At 53.6% G+C, this 16,568-nt stretch overlaps 1 protein-coding gene across 7 annotated transcripts; it reads right to left on the bottom strand.

Moving 5' to 3' along the window:
• Nucleotides 1-7,230: 7,230 nt before the first annotated feature.
• LPAR5 (lysophosphatidic acid receptor 5) lies at nt 7,231-16,084 on the bottom strand. 7 transcript variants are annotated; one of them, XM_006195829.3, is made up of 4 exons: nt 15,311-16,084; nt 14,211-14,262; nt 11,323-11,551; nt 7,231-8,846 (listed from the first exon to the last, which is right to left on the bottom strand). In XM_006195829.3, exon 4 carries the CDS (start codon nt 8,622-8,624, stop codon nt 7,503-7,505), a length of 1,122 nt encoding a protein of 373 aa, XP_006195891.3. In that variant the 5' UTR covers nt 8,625-8,846; nt 11,323-11,551; nt 14,211-14,262; nt 15,311-16,084; the 3' UTR covers nt 7,231-7,502. The 7 variants fall into 7 exon arrangements, with proteins under 7 accessions (XP_006195891.3, XP_032328852.1, XP_032328851.1 ...); XM_032472961.1 differs by having other exon boundaries at nt 11,323-11,469; XM_032472960.1 differs by having other exon boundaries at nt 14,211-14,618; nt 15,311-15,380.
• Between the last annotated feature and the right edge of the window lie 484 nt (nt 16,085-16,568).

The following is a 16,568-nucleotide window of genomic DNA, read 5'->3' as shown; positions in this document are numbered from 1 at the left end:
CTGGCAAGGAGAGGGGAGTTCAGGAGAAGCAAGAGCCTGCTTCAGGAAATCACCATCCCTATGCTTCCAAGAGGAGCACCAGTGATGCTGAGAAGTCTTTACCCCAGCCCCTGCTGGACTTAATTTTCCAGACCACCCCTTTGGCATATCCACTGTGGCAGACAGGTTGTCTCCCCCATTCTGCAAGGCTGCCTGGTCTTCTCATTCGATTTTCTTGACAGCCAGATTGGGCCCCATTCATTTGTGTAAACTCTCTCCCATGCTTATTCTGAGTACCAGGATCAACCCTTGTGCTCCTTACTTGGGGGACAGGACGCAACTCTTTTATTAAGATAACATAATGTGGAGACACCTCCTTTCAAGAAGTTTCTCATTTGTATACAGACCTGCCAGATACCTGGTATGCCCTCCTCTCTCCCCATTTCTCTAGGGGATCCAGCCTGCCTCTGGGCCTCAAATTCCCTTCTGTAATGTCTCCATCCGCCCCATACCCTCTCTTTCCCATGTATGTATGTGTGTGTGTGTGTATATATATATGTGTGTGTGTATATACACACCACATTACTACAGTGATTCATAATATAAACCAGGAAGAGAGTTTTGTAACTGGGTAGTCACAGCCTCTTGCCTGTGATTACAAACATGGTAACTTTTGTCCACCACAACCCCTCTGCCTCATCCCTGCAGATTCAACCCACTCATCCCCTGGCTCCTCTTACTCTTCACCTCTCCCTGATACCAGCACAAGGAGCAGGTTAAAGTCCCTTACTCTCTTCTTGAGTTCCAGAGAGGGCTAGGATGTGTGTGTCTGTGTGATGCTTTTGTGGTCCTTATGCTTCTACTCCCCCTCTCCCTACCCTCGCCCGTGCTATCCTCCCAGATAAATTATAAATAAACCACCAGCATGATTGGCCCACAGAGACTAAGGGTGGGATAATCTCCTGATTAATGCACCCAGGGGGACAGCCTCTCTAGCCTGTTACCTTAGAGTTCTGTTTCTGTCCCATGGTACAGAAAAACCTAGAATAACACTCAAGATTAAGTTGTCCATGGAGTTTTCAGCACACGCTCTATAGTTTCTCTCTCTGCATCTCTGTTCTGTGTGAGCCCCAGAAACTCTGCTCATAATACATCTAAGGGATCAGTGTTCTCCTGCTCTGTCAGAAAGGGGGTCTGGGAAGGCGACACAGGACAAAAAAGCCAGAGTGACAGGGCACTCTGATGACCAGACAGGATGCAGGTGGTGCAGGGATGGGGGTGGGAACCACCCAAACATGTGTCCCTCAGGTGCCAACCTAGTCTCAGCTCCTCAGGGGTGACTGCAAGGTGGCAGAGCTCCCCTGGACAGACCCCTACCTGAGCTACAGTCCCAAAGCTCAAACCCAGGAAGGCAGGGAGAGAGGGGGACTTGGTGCTGCGGTAACCTGGGAACACTGCTCCCTCGGGTGCCACACGGGCACAGCCAGAACCCAGGCCTCCTCATTGCAGGCCCTGGACTCGGCAAACCTCTAGCTCACAAGCTTTTTAGGGACCCAGGTGTCCAAGGTTCAGAGTTGGCTAGCGCTTGCCTGCCCCCGGGGCCCCTCCAAACAGCTGTCACTGAAGAACCTCTCCAGCCAGTCACTCTTGCCAGGCCTCAGGTCTGGCTCCAGGGCTCACCCCACCCTCCCCAGCTCCTTCCCTCCCTCTTCCTTCCTTTCCTTCCCCCTCCCCCCTCCCCAGAGCTTCACCTACCCAGGACAGCCCCACCCAGCTGTGCTGGGCACATCCCATAATAATCCTTCTCCTTGCTAGCCCCCACCCCCCCCAAAAAAGAGAGGCGGCCATCCCATAATAGCCACCCACAAGAGACATTCCGCGGTGACCGCCCCCTCCCTGCAGAGCTGCCGGAGCAGCCATCCCATAATAGCTGGCCGCCTGTTTTACTGGTTACGGCTGTGGAGGGAGCTGGAGAGGAAATGGAGGGGAAGGGGGAGGGGAAGAGGACCAAGAGCCCCCACTTTTTGGTAGCGAGGTAGAAGGGAAGGAGAGCGTCCCAAGGGGATAGGGAGCCCAGGGGAGGCCGTGCAGGTGGGAGATGTGGTCCATGGCCACCACAAGCCTGCTTTGGGACCTTCTCCCCATCCCCAGGGGCTGCCTTTCCCTCTCAGCATCCGGGAGGTGGCTGCTAGTTAGGGGAGATGCCCAGGAAGGGTTGAGGTGCCCAAAGAGCTAGTGTGGGGATCGATTTCAGGTGTTCCCCTTGGGCCATTTGAGAGAGAAGGCAGACCTTAGAGAGGATGGCAAGAGAGTCAGGGGTGGGGGGGGTTGGAGAAGAGCTCCTCAGGCCCTCCCCATTCTGCACCACCATCCCATAATAATCCCCCAGCCCCACTCCCCCTCCCACACACGACATCCCATAATATCTTCTGGAGAAGCAGTCCCCGCAGTAGGTACAAAGAGCTATCCCATAATATGCTCCCCACCCCCTACTCGCCACCCCCCCAACTTGGCCCCCCCTCAGTCACATGCAGCCGGTGCCATCCCCCGCTGCTCCCCCCTCTGGCCACCGAAGGCCTTGCCAGCCCATAATACTCTAGCCTCTGGTCGCAGGAGGCCTCCAGCCCATAATATTCCCTTCCACCACCACCCCCCCTTCCCGCCCCGCACCCCTTCCTCCCGCCTCCAGTTGGAGCCGGGCCTCACCAGCCCATAATATTCCCCAGTCTCCTAAGGCTGTTCCAGCCCATAATACTCTCCCTGTCTCCTAAGGCCTCTCCATCCCATAATACTGCCAGACGCCTGACCTGTGGGCCAAACCCCAGCCCGTTCCACACATCGAGGCTGTGTCAGCGCTGCCGGTCTCGCTCCCTGTCCCTCCCTCCTCCCTCCTCGGCGCTCTCTCTCCCAGGCTGTGTCCCGCCCTCCTGCCCTGGGCCCCTCTCCCGGCCCCACCCTGTGCCTGCCTGGGCCCTCACTTCCCCTCCAGCCTCCTCTCTTGCCCTTTCTCCCGTGCTTGGTTCTTCATCCCATGCCCCTTCTCCTCTCCTCTTCAGACACTTTCCCACCCACTCCTCTGTCTGTGGGGTGGGCAGTGGGGCCGATGGGGAGAGAGTGCCCCCAGAGGGCGACAGGCCAGTCACTGCCCCTGAAAACTGTCTCCTTGACACCATGGAAGCTGGCCCAGCCTGCCTTGCTCACCCATCCCTGGCCCTGGTTCTGACTGCTGGCCGAGCTCCGCCTGGGTGAGGATTCACCTGGAACCCTTGCTGTCTCAGAACAGTCCCCTTGGGCATCACAAACAGACTTTCCCAAAGGCACCTCCTCCCCACACCCTGGTGGAAAGAGAGCTCCCCCTTATGGGCTGCCTCTCAGGTGCCTTTCAAAGGTGACTTCATTGACCCTCACTACAACCTAGTAAGTAGGTATCATGATCCCCATTTTGCAGAGAAGAAAATAGAGGCTCAGAGAGGTTAAATAGCTTCTAAGGTCACATTGCCAAGAAGCGACAGAGCTGAAATTAGTACCCAGGTTTCTTTGGTTGCAAAGTTCTGAGAGCCTTTGGGATTCCCCAAGCTCCTAGGAGAAACTTCACTTTTCAGTATTTTCAGTGCTGCCCAGGAAAGGATAAAGCCTTCCTTGTCCCTAGGATCTCCTGAAAGAATAGAAAAAGGGGGCTCCATGTGAGATTAACCTCACCCTCCCCATTTCTTCCTGGGGACCCCAGATGGCAACCCCGCAGGGACTTCCCTCAGTATGGCCCAGGGCTAAGCACCTCTGCCACCTCAGTATCCCTTACCTCTGGTACACCCTGGTTCTCCTCAATTTGTTTTATCTTAAGACCAGTGATTGTTACTCTTCCCCCAACTACTCTCACCACATGGCGGGACCATCCTACAGAGGAGGCGGACTTTGAGGAGAACCAAGGGAGGTGTCCTCTTTGGTTTAGCTGGTGGACAATCAAGAGTGCTGTCTTGGAGATACTGGGTACATCCCAGGTCGGGGAGGGGAGTCATGGCCGACTGACTGCATTGCACGAAGGGTGAGCCATCCTGCCTTGGGTGCCACCCACGAGCCACTCCCTTCTGAGCCCTCGATGGGATGTGTTTTAGGGCCCAACACCATTGGAACACAGTGAGCCCAGTTCTTGGTGCTCACACAGCAGCACTGGGTCCTCCACAGAGGCTGAAGCAGGTGGATAGGGCAGGTATCCTGTAGGGTGAGTGGGTTAGGAGCGCCAAGGAAAAACTGCCAAGGTGGGGCCAAGATGACACAGCAGACTTGGGACGAGAGAGGCAGTTGGGGTGGCCTACATGAGGAGGGAAGGAGGAGAAAGGAAGGCAGGGAGGCTGAGAAGGTGGGCGGTAGAGGAAGAGGAGACGTACTGCACAGAGAAGGAGTTTGGGAGCCAAACAGATACTGTACTACTTCCTGGTTGTGTGGCCTTAAGACCTTAGCTTCTCCAGGATGTTTCACCTGTAAAACGGGGAGAATCATCATCCCTGACTCAGAAGGATATGCATTTTAAGCACCAAATTGAGGTCTTGGCATAGAAAGTGTTTTACAACTTAATGCCCTTCTACCTCTAAGATTTTCTCATTTTTCTCCTTTGGATTTTCCTAAACCTTAAAAGACGTAACTGCAGGACCTGGGCTGAGGGCTCTCGATTTCCCACATCTTGCTTCTGTCACACTGGCTGCCCAGTAGTTGGGGGTTCCCGTGGAAGTGGCAGTGGCCACAGGCTTTCTTAAACGTCCAATAGTGTCGCATTCTGTTTATTTCTCCTCTGCCTGCAACATCTACTTAATCCATGCTTGCCTCTTTAAGCTCTTGATGGAAACCCTTTGGATATACTGAATGTCGGGGAGCAGGGCACCAGAGCTTGAACAGTGGAGATTCCACACTGGAGAAAACTCATTTCCATCTGCCTCCACTGGCCGCGGGCACGCTCCTCCTGGACTAATTTAACAGCTCTCTGAGCAGTCTTTCTTTCCCCTTAGACTCCCCCCACCCCATTTCCCTACAGTGTATCCCACACAGTGTGTCAGGGTGGGCAAAACCTCACTCCAGAACCTCCAGGGACTTCCCATTGCCCACTAAATTAACTGCCAGCCCCTTATCCTGCATTCTCACATCTTCCATCTTGAATGATAATTATTATTGACTTGTTCTGTGGTCCCCACAAGATAGTAAACTACTTCACAGCAAGATTCAACCATTCGTCACTTATTTATTAAGTATTATAAACATTTATTAAGTACTTCTTTTATGCCGGGTGCTGTTCTAGATGCTGGGGATACATCAGAGAAGCAACTAAACAAAAATCCCTGCCCTCAGGGAGCTTACATTCTACCTGAGGGTGGGGGGACACAGACAATAAACCACAAAATTTATAATAAATAAATAGTAAATTGTATAGTATGTTAGAAGATACTTGCTATGTGACTTTTAACTACTTTGGGATTTATTCACATATCTGCATATAAAAATACTTAAGTAGTTTTTTAAAATTGTGTTCTGTCTTGTTCAGATAGGGCAAAGTGCTGAGACTTTGGACTATGACGACTTTTGGCGTTCCCAGGGCTGGAAGGGCGTAGGTCCTGAACCCTAAGGATGGAGGAAGATGGAGCAGGTGCTAACCACCAGGCCTCTTCTAGATCAGCAGGAGGCGAGGACTCTAACCTCCGGCCAGATGGAGGAGGGCCCGACTTCACTGCCATCACTGAGGAATCTGGGTCAGTTCTCTGGTTTGGCCACCAGGGGTCATTTTCCCCCTGTAAATCACCGTCTGGAGCGATCACATCAAGACACACAAAAGGCTTAGTCCCAACTAAAACAGAGACACACCCGGGAACACCCTGACACTGTCTCTCTCTCTCTCTCTCTCACACACACACACACACACACACACAGAAACATACAGCACTGAGAGGCATAAGGACAGAAAAGCATGCAGAACACATGCATAGCACCAACTCCCTCACTGACGTCAGGGTCTCAAGATGTCATAGAGCCAGCCCTGCCATCCCTCTCAGCCCCGACTCTGCTAAAGAGGGAAGGAAACAGTAGGTGGCCCATAGACCAGACTTCCAGTTCCCTGACCTCCAGCTTGCCACAAGCAGCCAGCCAATTCCTATCCTCCCATCCGTCACGCTGTTACGTCTGGTCCTGGTAAACTCTTGCCTGGCTGTGGCACAGTTCCCTTTTCCCTGCCCAGAGAAGCCCCCCACCTCCTCCTGAGTGTTTGTGTGACTAGTTACACTCCCATCTCCGGCTGCCGTTCCAGGAAGTCAAGGTGTAATGTTCCACTGGGTGTGTAGCTCCTACCCACTCCCCGCCCCCCCCCCCCGAAAACCCCAAGCCTTAAGGACTACAATTAGCAGTTGATCTGTGGATCCCTCTCCCGGCAGCAGTTAAAAGCAATGTGTATAATGCCCTCGGAAGGAGTTACACACTCACTGCTCTAATACTACAGAACAGGTATGGCTTTCCCACTGTGATGGGGGATGGACTCTTTGAGGAAGTCCACGAGGTCAAAGTTGTTTTCATAATATTACTAAGATTCATTTGTCCTCTTCTCTCATTCTCTCACTAGTAGACAGTGGAGTTTGCCAGACGACACAGCTGCTCTCACAGCTAGGGGGATGCGTGATTATGTATTTCTGTTTTAAAATGTATTCTTTTTGATTTATAACATGGTTAAGTGTCAAAAGAACAAAGAATAAGCAAAAGCTCTTTGGAATTCTCCATTTTAAAGAGTGTAAAAGCATCTGAGACCAAAACGTTTGAGAACCGCTACTCTAGTACAGAGAATGTTCCACTTACTCTAGATGAAGCAGCAGCGACATCCACACACAGAATTTACGATCTAGAATGGAGGCGATCTTGAAAGGGGGGTGAGGTGGAAGAAGGGAAGACCTAGAAAGGGGAACAGGGACCAGAATCTTGGAGGAAAAACCCCTCTAACTTACAGTTTTGCCCTGCCCTCAACCACCCATGTTGGGTGTCAGGTCTAAATGTTGAAAGTCACTAAACAAGAAGGAAACCATTTCAGCCGGCATCCAATACACTTTCGTATTATGCCTCAGTGCTGGGCTGGGGGACCCCGGGTGGACAATAGAGTGGGTGGCGCCCATGGCCCTAAGACCGCTGCGGTCCGTCTAAATGCACGACACCTGTCTTCTGCTCCATCTACCAGCCATCGCTGTGTTCATGCCCCGCCAGGGGCACTGCATCCAGTCTCCCCCCTCTGCATTGGCAGGCTCACAGCAGCACTTCCTAAGGACTGGGGAAGGAGTCCTTCCGTGCTCACCTTCACCCCCGATTCAAAGAAGACACTTCCAGCAGCTTTCTTCCTTCCCTGTGTCCCTGGTTCCCACACTTTGCTCTCTCCTGCTCTCACACTTTGTGAGCTGGAGCTGCCGCCCAGAAGTCCAAGTGCCCAACCCACCGCCCAACACGTCTGCGAGTGAGAGGGGCGCGGGACTGGGAGTGGGATGGCCACGCTTTGGCACGACGTGCTTTCAGAGGGACGAATCCTCGGGGTCCTGGCACTGGAGGAAGGACGACCTGGGGTTGGAGGGCCCGAGCAGCCCCTGACTGCCGGCGGCAGTTGTGGTAGCATGCGACGTCTCAGTGGACGGTTCGGCGAGCGCTCCCCGAGCCCCGTTGGCGGCCAAGGTCCTGTCCCGGAGCGGAGTGCTGAGGCCGCGCAGGGTGTTGCGGAAACCCTCGGCGCTGAAGTAGTACACCAGCGGATCGAGCACGCAGTTGGCGCCGGCCAGCAGCACCAGCACCATGAGCACCCGGCGCACCCGGCTGCGGGCCTCTGGGCTGGCCAGCACCACGTGGCCGCGCAGCAGCCCGTAGACGGCCAGCGTGGCGTTGTAGGGCACGAAGCACAGCAGGAAGATGACCAGGTTGGCCAGCAGGAGGCGCACCGTCTTCCGCCGCCGCCGGCTCTGCGTGGCGTCGGGCCGCGCCAGCGTCCAGAAGACGCGGCCCGACGAGTAGACGACGGCCGCCAGGGGCAGCAGGAAGCCCAGCGCCTCGGCCAGCAGCACGAGCGGCAGCAGCTTGCCCTTCCACAGCTCGTCGCTGAAGCTCTCGAAGCACAGGCGCACAGAATGGTCGTCGCGGGTGCAGGACGAGGGCCGGTGCACGAGGACGGTGGGCACGGCGAACACCAGGATGAGCGCCCAGACCCCCAGGCAGAGCAGCCGCGCCACGCGGGGCCGCCGCAGGTGGCGCAGCCGCAGCGGGTGCACGATGGCGGCGTAGCGGTCCACGTTGATGAGGGTCAGGAAGATGCAGCTGCCGTACATGTTCATCTGGAAGACGGCCCCAGCTAACTGGCACAGGAGTTCTGAGAAGGGCCAGTAGTGCCGCGCGTAGTACGAGAGGCGCAAGGGCAGCGAGAGGGTGAAGAGCAGGTCACTGGCCGCCAGGTTGCACATGTACACGCTCACCACCGAGTGCACGCGCAGCGCGCGCAGGAAGACCCAGAGGGCCAGCGCGTTGAGGGGGAGCCCTGCGGCCAGCACCACGCTGTAGACCACCAAGTGCAGGTGGTGGATGGGCTGGTGGTCCGGGCACTTGTTAACAGAGTCATTGATAGAAGTGTTGGCTAAGGAGTTGGCCAGCATCGTGCCAAAGTGCGAGGAGGAGCTAGGCTGGGGGCATCATGGGGCGCACCAGCGTCCTGTCCAGGCGTTCATCTCCATTCTCCAGGGCGGGGGCCTGGAGGCTGCGCAGAGACAGTCCCAGAGCAAGCAGACGCAGGGCATGGGAGTGTGGGCTGTGGCTGCAGGGCAGACGGCCTCCAGGAGTGGGATGCCTTTGGTCACAGCTTCATGGGCAATGGAGACCTGGAATAGGAGGGAAGCCGAAAGTCAGGATTGTACAAGGAAGGGCCGAAGACACAAATGTTTATCTAGCTGAACTGGCTGGCCTCCTGAGTCTTTTCTCAGCCTCGTATCTTTCCCCCGCCTTCCTTCTGGCTTTTCTGCCAAAGGGCTGTACGGCCCAGTGTTAAATGCCCAGGCCCTGGAATCAGATTGCCTAGGTTTAAATCCGGGTTTTGACAACTCGCCTAGCGTTTGTCCTCAGAAAAGTGACTTAATCTCTCTGCCCCTTGCTTTCCTTACCTGGAGAAAAAAAAAAGAAGAGGGGTCCCTACTTCATGAGGTCCTTAGATTAAATTAGATAATATACGTTAAGTGCTTAGGTTGCTGTTATTATCTGTTAATATCTCTCCCTCCCTTTTTCTTTCTTCTGCAAATGCTTCCTGGGACTTTAGAAGGTTCCAGGCATGTTCACAGCCGTGAACAATATAAAGACCTTGCCCCACCTACTTTCCATTCCATTGAAGGGAGCCAGGTAATAAAGCACAGTGAAACAGGTGTTACGTCAGGCGGTGACAGCAGCTCCCCTGGCACCAGCCTGCTCTGCTGGCTCCCCATTATCTAAAGAATAAAGTTCAAATTCCTGAGTACAGGACAGAATCCCAGCCTCCCCTCCACCACTGCTCCTGTGTGGCTGGGTTTGTGGTCAGAGGGACCTGGGTTCAGCTGTATTGTTTGACCTCTCTAACTCTCAGTTTCTTCAGCTGTAAAATGGAGATGAGATATAACAGGGCTTCCATGGGCTGATCACACACACAGCACAGTCCTGCCAAGCCCTGAGCGTTGAATGAGAGAGTCTGACGCAGGTGCTTTGCAGATGGGATTCTGTGATGGGAGGAGGTGGTGGTTTAGTAGTGAGGTATCATGAGCACCAAGGAGACTGCTGGAGAGAGCAGACGACAGCCACTGCCGTCCTCAGGCAAAAGCTGGCAGCAAAGGATGTGGCCAAGAGGGAAAGCAGCCAGAAGACAGCCCTTGGTCTCAGGATCCCAACTTCCGTAATGCCTTATATAAGGTCACACAAGCCACCATCCATCACGACCTCCAGATGCCATCTATTTTGTGTGTGAAAAAATATACATAACTTAAAATTTACCATTCTAAATAACTTTAAGTGTATGATTCAGTGACATTACGTACAATCGCAATGTTGTGTAACCATTGTCACTGGTTCCAGAAGTTTTGCATCATCCCAAACAACAACTCTATACCCATTAAAGAATAACTGGGGAGGAGTGTATAGGTCAGTAGTAGAGTGCATGCCTAGCATGCACGACGTCCTGGGTTCAGTCCCCAGTACCACCATAAAAAAAAAATCTAGCAGCTGTGATGGCCAAGTGGTTAGAGAGTTGGAATCAAAAAACAAAAATTTAATTACCTCCTCCCACAAAACAAACAAAACCAAACAAAACAAAAATAACTTCCCCTCCCCGCCCATAACCTCCATTCTAGTTTCTGCCTCTGTGGATTTCCTGTTCTAGAGAGCTTATCTGAGTGGAACTATGTAATACCTGTCCTTTTCTGTCTGGCTTATTTCACTTAGCATAAAGTTTTCAAGTTCATCCATGTTGTAGCTTGTATCAGAATTATAGTCTTTTTTAGGGCTTAATAATATATTCCTATATATACACCATTTTTTGTTCATCCAATCATCTGTCCACGGTTACTTGGGTTTTTCTACTTTTTGGCTATTGGGAATAATGCTGTGAACATGGGTGTCCATGTGCCATCTTAGAGGCAGAAGTTGTCCGGAGACCCTGAGCCGTTATCCCAAGATACTGAACGTACTCCTTCAAAAGGAACTGCTTAAACCCTTACATGGAACCAAGTTGTCAACCTGACTATAACAAGCCTTGTTGTCATTCATGCCTTTGTTTTCCCTCCAACTCCATGACTCCAGCAGTTTAAGACTTGGGAGAAGCAGAGTACAACAGTTAAAGGGAATGAAGAAACATTTCCTCCACAAAATACCAATTTCAACAACGAGCATCATGCTAGATGGGGCTTATGCTTGCTGAAAAGGAGCACCAGCCTCTTTTCCTGACTCACGCCCACCTCCCATGCTCCTTTGCTCCAGTCACGCCACACTAGTGATAATTTTGCACCTACCTTATGTTTTCAGGACTCTGCCTTTGCACGTGCTGTTACTTCAACTTGGAATTCTCTAAGTGGCAAACTCAGTCATTTCTTGGGACTCTGCGATGCCTTTCCTGACTCCCTCCCTTCCCACCAGGCAGGTGCAGTCCCCTCACCGGCGCTTTCCTGGCACTTTGTTGCCATCTGTGCTGTGATTGGCTGCTCTCCGTCTGCCCCTCCCGCTAGACGGTGAGCTCCCTGCGGGAGGGTCTGCGGACTGTGACTTGTTCATCTTCATAGCCCCAGCCCCTCCCTCAATAAATGTTGAGTAAAAAATAGTAGCTGCCATTTACTGATCACTCACCGTCTCCCAGGGTGTTTCATGTGCGCCAGCTCAGATCCTTCCGATAGCCCTTCCAGGTAGGTGTTTCTCCTGATTTTCACTTGAGCTCAGCCAGTGAGGAGTGAAGTCAGGACTCAAACCCAGGACGTCCCGACTCCAAAGTCCAAGCTGCTTCCAACAAGAGTGGGTGGGTGGCTGTGAGCTGGATGTGGTTCCGAGCACCTAGCTTTTACAGCTGCCTGTGTGAAATCTGTGCCCAGAGGTGAACTGTTTTACTTCCTCCTTTGTCCAATTCAGACATATACTTTTAATAACCTACTTTCTTCTTTATCCCTGGTCACACAGACTCATCTCCCTTTCACACACACACAGATATGCCCCCCCTGAGGATTTCCCCTTCCTGTCGAAGCCCTCACTTTGCTGCTGTGAACTCCTCAGTTTGTGTCACGTGTATTTGTTCTGTTTCCTGAACTAGATGGTAAGGTCCTGGTGTGGGGGCCACACCTTCCACTGCTTTACTTCTAAATTCACTTCAGTCTCTACTCAGCTGGCCCTTGTGAGATCCACTAGCTGACTGGCAGGAGACCGCCCTCCCCCCATGTCTGCCCAGCCTGTAATCCAGTTATATTTCTTGTATTACTCCAGTCAGCGAGCCACTTTTTTTTTGTTGTTGAGCAAAAGTGTATTTATTTAGAGAGGTAGGGGGGCGTTAAAGTAAAGGCAAATACACACTCTATAGGCAGAATGCGGGCCATCTCGGAAGGCAAGAGAGAGAGCCTGTGAACCACCTCCTCTCACACTCCTGACCATCTTGCCCACACGTATAACTCAGTGAAAGGCTGTGTCCCTTTTAAAAGGCTTGTTTGGGAACAGCATGCATTAAAATTTCAAGAAGAGTTTACTCCATGATTACAGTAACCCTTACCATTCTGAACCTTTACTTGGAGAATCAATAGCGTCTTGCAACTAGGGGCACATAGTGGACACTGACTGAGTGAATGACTAATTAATTTCCAAGAATCCCAAGTCTTTCCTCAACAAAGTTACACTGTTAAACCGGCCAAAACGTATTAGGTGCGCCTACTTGAAGGCAGAGAGCTAGGAATCCTTCCGGAGAGCAAAAGGTGATACTTCATTACTCCATTCCAAAGGGGAGAAGCCCTCGGGCTTATTTGTCAAAAAACCACCCCTTTACCACAGACTCGCACAGAATGGCCCAAGCTGAGTGTTGAGAGCTGCCAGGCCCCTGCCCTGGTCCCCACCCCAACCGCTTGCTTCCCTAGGCTGCCCGTCAGTGGAGCTGAATGGGCACAGTGCCAGGCCAGATGGCAAAAATGGGAAAAACTGCCAAAAAGGAGGCAAACAGGAAATGGAAGGAGGGCTCAAGGCATGGGGGAGGGGCAGCACAGCCCTCCCCTCAATCCTGCCTCGAGCAAGAGGTCAGGTTGTCTGGGGTGTAAAGCGGAGAAAAGCAGGGACTTCATCTCACTGGGGAGAAGGAGGGACGAGAGGCCCACACAGGCCCAGTAACCTGAGCACGCCCGGATGTGGCCACGTGCGCACGCCATTGCACACGTGCGCGTGCAAGGCCACACCAGGGGCCGGTACCCCCTCGGGGTGCGTACGCAAGATCCCTGGTCACTTGCAGTCCGACACGTCCACATGGCCTATAGCACATGTGTGTGCACAGAGGCGCAGACGGCGGGGCCAGGAGAGGAAGGGCAGACACAGCCCCCATCTTAGGGGCAATATCCTTGGGCTGACAGACAGACAGCTTCAGGAGCACATATGTATGCAGATGCCCAAAGACAGACCCCAGTCTCATGGCCCCAAGGCCCCGGAAACTGCCCCTTCCACATCCTGGCCCCCTACACCACGCACACACCAGTGGGTGTGTGGCCATTTTCCTCCACCCGGTGTCTCTGTCCTTCAGCGTCCCACGTGTACACCTGGGGCCCATTCCTTATGTCCTCGGGGCGTCTGGGACCTGTCCCAATACTTTCTGAGCTGGGCTGGGCACCAACTTTGCTGAGATAAGTCAGAGGGGCAGGGCTCTTCTCTGCACTGGCCGGAAGTGAGAAGGAGAGTATAAATGTGGGCAGGAGACTGGATCATCATCTTTCCCTCCCTCTCCTCCCACAACCAGCCCGTGGTATCCACCCTTCTGGCACCTGACCAACAGTGCAAAGGGGAGCCTGACAGAAAGGGATGGGCGATTTGGGACAGTACTGGAGGCCAGGAGGGGAGGAAGACACCTCCTGTCCACCTTCATCCTATCTGCCACCCTCTCCATGTGCTGCCCCCCGACCCCCACCGCACATTCACCAAAGACCTTGCTGTCTTCACCCCCTCTTCATAGGAATCCATAGCCTTCGGAAGTTGGAAAAGCAGGAATCTCAGGTCTCATACTCCTAGCCTCAGAAGATCGGCTCTAGAATAGCTCCAGCCTCCTTTTAGATTCTGGCGGCCAGGAGCTGGTTAGCGTGCCCCCACCCCCACCCCCACCCCCACCCCACACAGCATGCGCTCCGGCAGCGACAAGAGGAAGCACCTGGACCCACAGACACGTGTAATTAAGTGTCTGGGAGGGAGTTCGGACTCCCCAAACTGATTCAAACTGTGCTGAGCCTCTAGCAGAAGTTTAATGCAGTCTAAAATGAAGGCTTTGTGAAAAGCTCTGTCCAGGGCTGCTCTGGGGACACAGATGAATCCCGCCCATTACCTCGTCCCTGGCTCTGTCGGATGGAGATAGTACAAGGTCACTGGGGTGAGTGGATGGCCTACCTCCTGCCCTAGGAGTCATGTTCTTCCCCGCACACGTGTCCTATCTTCTCTCCAACCCCACTCCTCCCTGGTCCAGTCCTGCCCTGCTTTCTCCAGCCCAGATTCCTGCTACAGCCTCCCCTCACCTTTCCAACATCATCCTCGGGTCTTCTCACCTCAACTCTCCAGATAATTTTTCTGGAAAAGGAAGAAAGCAAAGACGACTTACAGCTCAATAGTCAGTTTCCTCAGTGTGTGGATGTCACATCTCCACCTGCTCACGTCCTTCCGCCCTGCTTTTGGGAGCTGGAAAACCAGGGCACAAAACCCCAGCCAAGAGAGACGCTCAGCTGGGGTGGGCCCTCACAGCTCTGTGCGCTGGGTGGTCCTTGCTTTGGGACTGGGCTGGGTCCCGCTGCCTCAGAGAAACCTCCTGGAGACTTTAGCCTTGTGGCCCTTGCCCTGACCCCAGGCGGCACTGAGTGTGCTCCATGCACCAGCCCTCATGCCTCTGCTGTCCTCTTCCCCCTGGGCTGGGCATGCAGGCTTCTGAGCTGTGGGGGCATCAGACAGAGGTAGATGGGGCTGGGCTCTGGGGGCTCTGGGTGGCCAGGGAATGAGGCTTGAGGGTTAAATTTCTGCTTTCCCTAAGTCCTTGCCTCCATCTCCTCTTTGGCTACAACTGTATCTCACCCCGAAGGGACTTAAGACCCACAAGTGGGAGGTCCCCTTCCTGTCAGAGAGGCCCCCACAATCACAGCGAAGGGGAGGACAGTTGGGAAGGATGGCTGTAAGGGCACTTCCGTGCCTTGAACCCTCCTGGAGTTTAATCAGATCAGTTCATTGTCATCCAGCAGAGGCCCGGCCCGGGGTGAGCGGGTGTGGGGGATCATCTCATCTGAGAGTGGGAAAGGGCTGGAAACCATCCCCAGAGGGCCCTCCTCTGTGGCCCAGGAACCAGGGTTCAGTGAGACTGTAGGGGCCTAATGCGTGAAGGGGAGGTTGGGGCCTCCAGGACCTGACAGGCCCCAGTGTGGGGGCTTCAAGCTCCAGGGCGCACCCTCTGTCTGAGCAGCTCTGCCTGCCCCAGGCCATCCCTTTGAGCGTTTTACTCTATTCAAAAAGGTTTCCCAGGCCCAAGGCCCACTCTCGGCTCCACCCCATCCCATGGCCCCCATTTCTAAAGGAGGGGTGCTGCCCCTTGTTTCCCCCCGTGAGGTGCAACCCCACCAGGGACACCCAGTACCTGTGCTCGCTGTGGCTCTGTGCTGCCCCAAGCCAGCTTCCGCTGCCTGCTCTGGGCTGGGCCGGGCTGGTAGGACCTGCTCTGGGGTGAGTGGAACACACCCACTTCAGCAGATCTGGGCAGATCCCAGCTCCCTGCACTCACCCAACCCCACACGGGGCAGGGAGAGAGAGAGAAGAGGAAGCAGTGCCGAGTAGCCACTGCAGCCTGGCCAGGGGAAAAGCACTTGATTTGCCCCAACTCTAGTTGACTAATGATTCCCCCAACTCATAGCTCAAAACTCCCTGCAGCTTCCGGGAAGCCAGCTGACACACCCAACCACTGATGCCAGAAGACTAACCCACCAGCCTCTCATTCTCCTCCCCAGTTCCCCTTGGCTGTCTGTCTCTCTTGGGTTCCAGCAGGCGGTTTTGCTCTTAGGACGTATGACTTATCCCTCCCTTTATGGGTGTGTATGGTTGTATGTGGGCAAGTGGCGGGAAGCAGGGCTCAGACGAACAGCCCCTTGCCCCTGTACTCTGGGCTAAACCCTTTGTCCTCCGTAACAGCAGGGCCAGGCATGTTGTCTGTGCTCAGAACAAGAAAACAAACTTTGAACAGTAGGTGAGAAAGGACGTGGTGGTTGACTAAAAATGGGAGACGCTCACGTGAACCGGTTTCCCTTTTACAGGGCTTCTCAGAGCCTTCAACGTGCCATTTAAAGGTTGACTGTGTGTTGATAATTGAAGCTGCGTGAAGGGTGCCTGGGGGTGTATCGTACTAGTCTATGTTTGTGCATGTTTGAACTTTTCCATAATAAACGTTTTCTTTTAAATGCTGTATGGTTTCCCACACATGTGTGTCCCCAGAACATGTTTTGGGAGATCCCAGACTATTAAAGGTTGACGCTGGAGTCACACCTCCCGCATGGTGTCCAAATGCAGCTCCCCCCACCTTCAGACCATAGGGCCCATTACTGGACATCAAAGCAAGGGTTTCCTGAACTCCAGCCCCCGTTGTTTCCTCCCTCCTAAAAAGTGCAAGTTCTGCCCTACAGCCCTGGGGTTGGTCCCCCTGGACATGATCTCATTCGGATTATCCTCCAGAGGGACGATCCTACACTTGCATCTGAGGTCACTGGACTCAGGAATTCAGAAATGAAGACACATACGTCCTCATGGCCACATGGTCCCCAAGACACTGGCTGTGACCTTCTTCAATCCAACTCTATGATTTCTTTACGGCTTCTCCTCCTGGCAGAGGGCTGCTTCCCTGAGTA

Source organism: Camelus ferus, chromosome 34 (genome assembly GCF_009834535.1).
Source record: "Camelus ferus isolate YT-003-E chromosome 34, BCGSAC_Cfer_1.0, whole genome shotgun sequence".
NCBI lineage: Eukaryota > Metazoa > Chordata > Mammalia > Artiodactyla > Camelidae > Camelus > Camelus ferus.
This window is presented reverse-complemented; position numbering and strand designations above follow the sequence as displayed.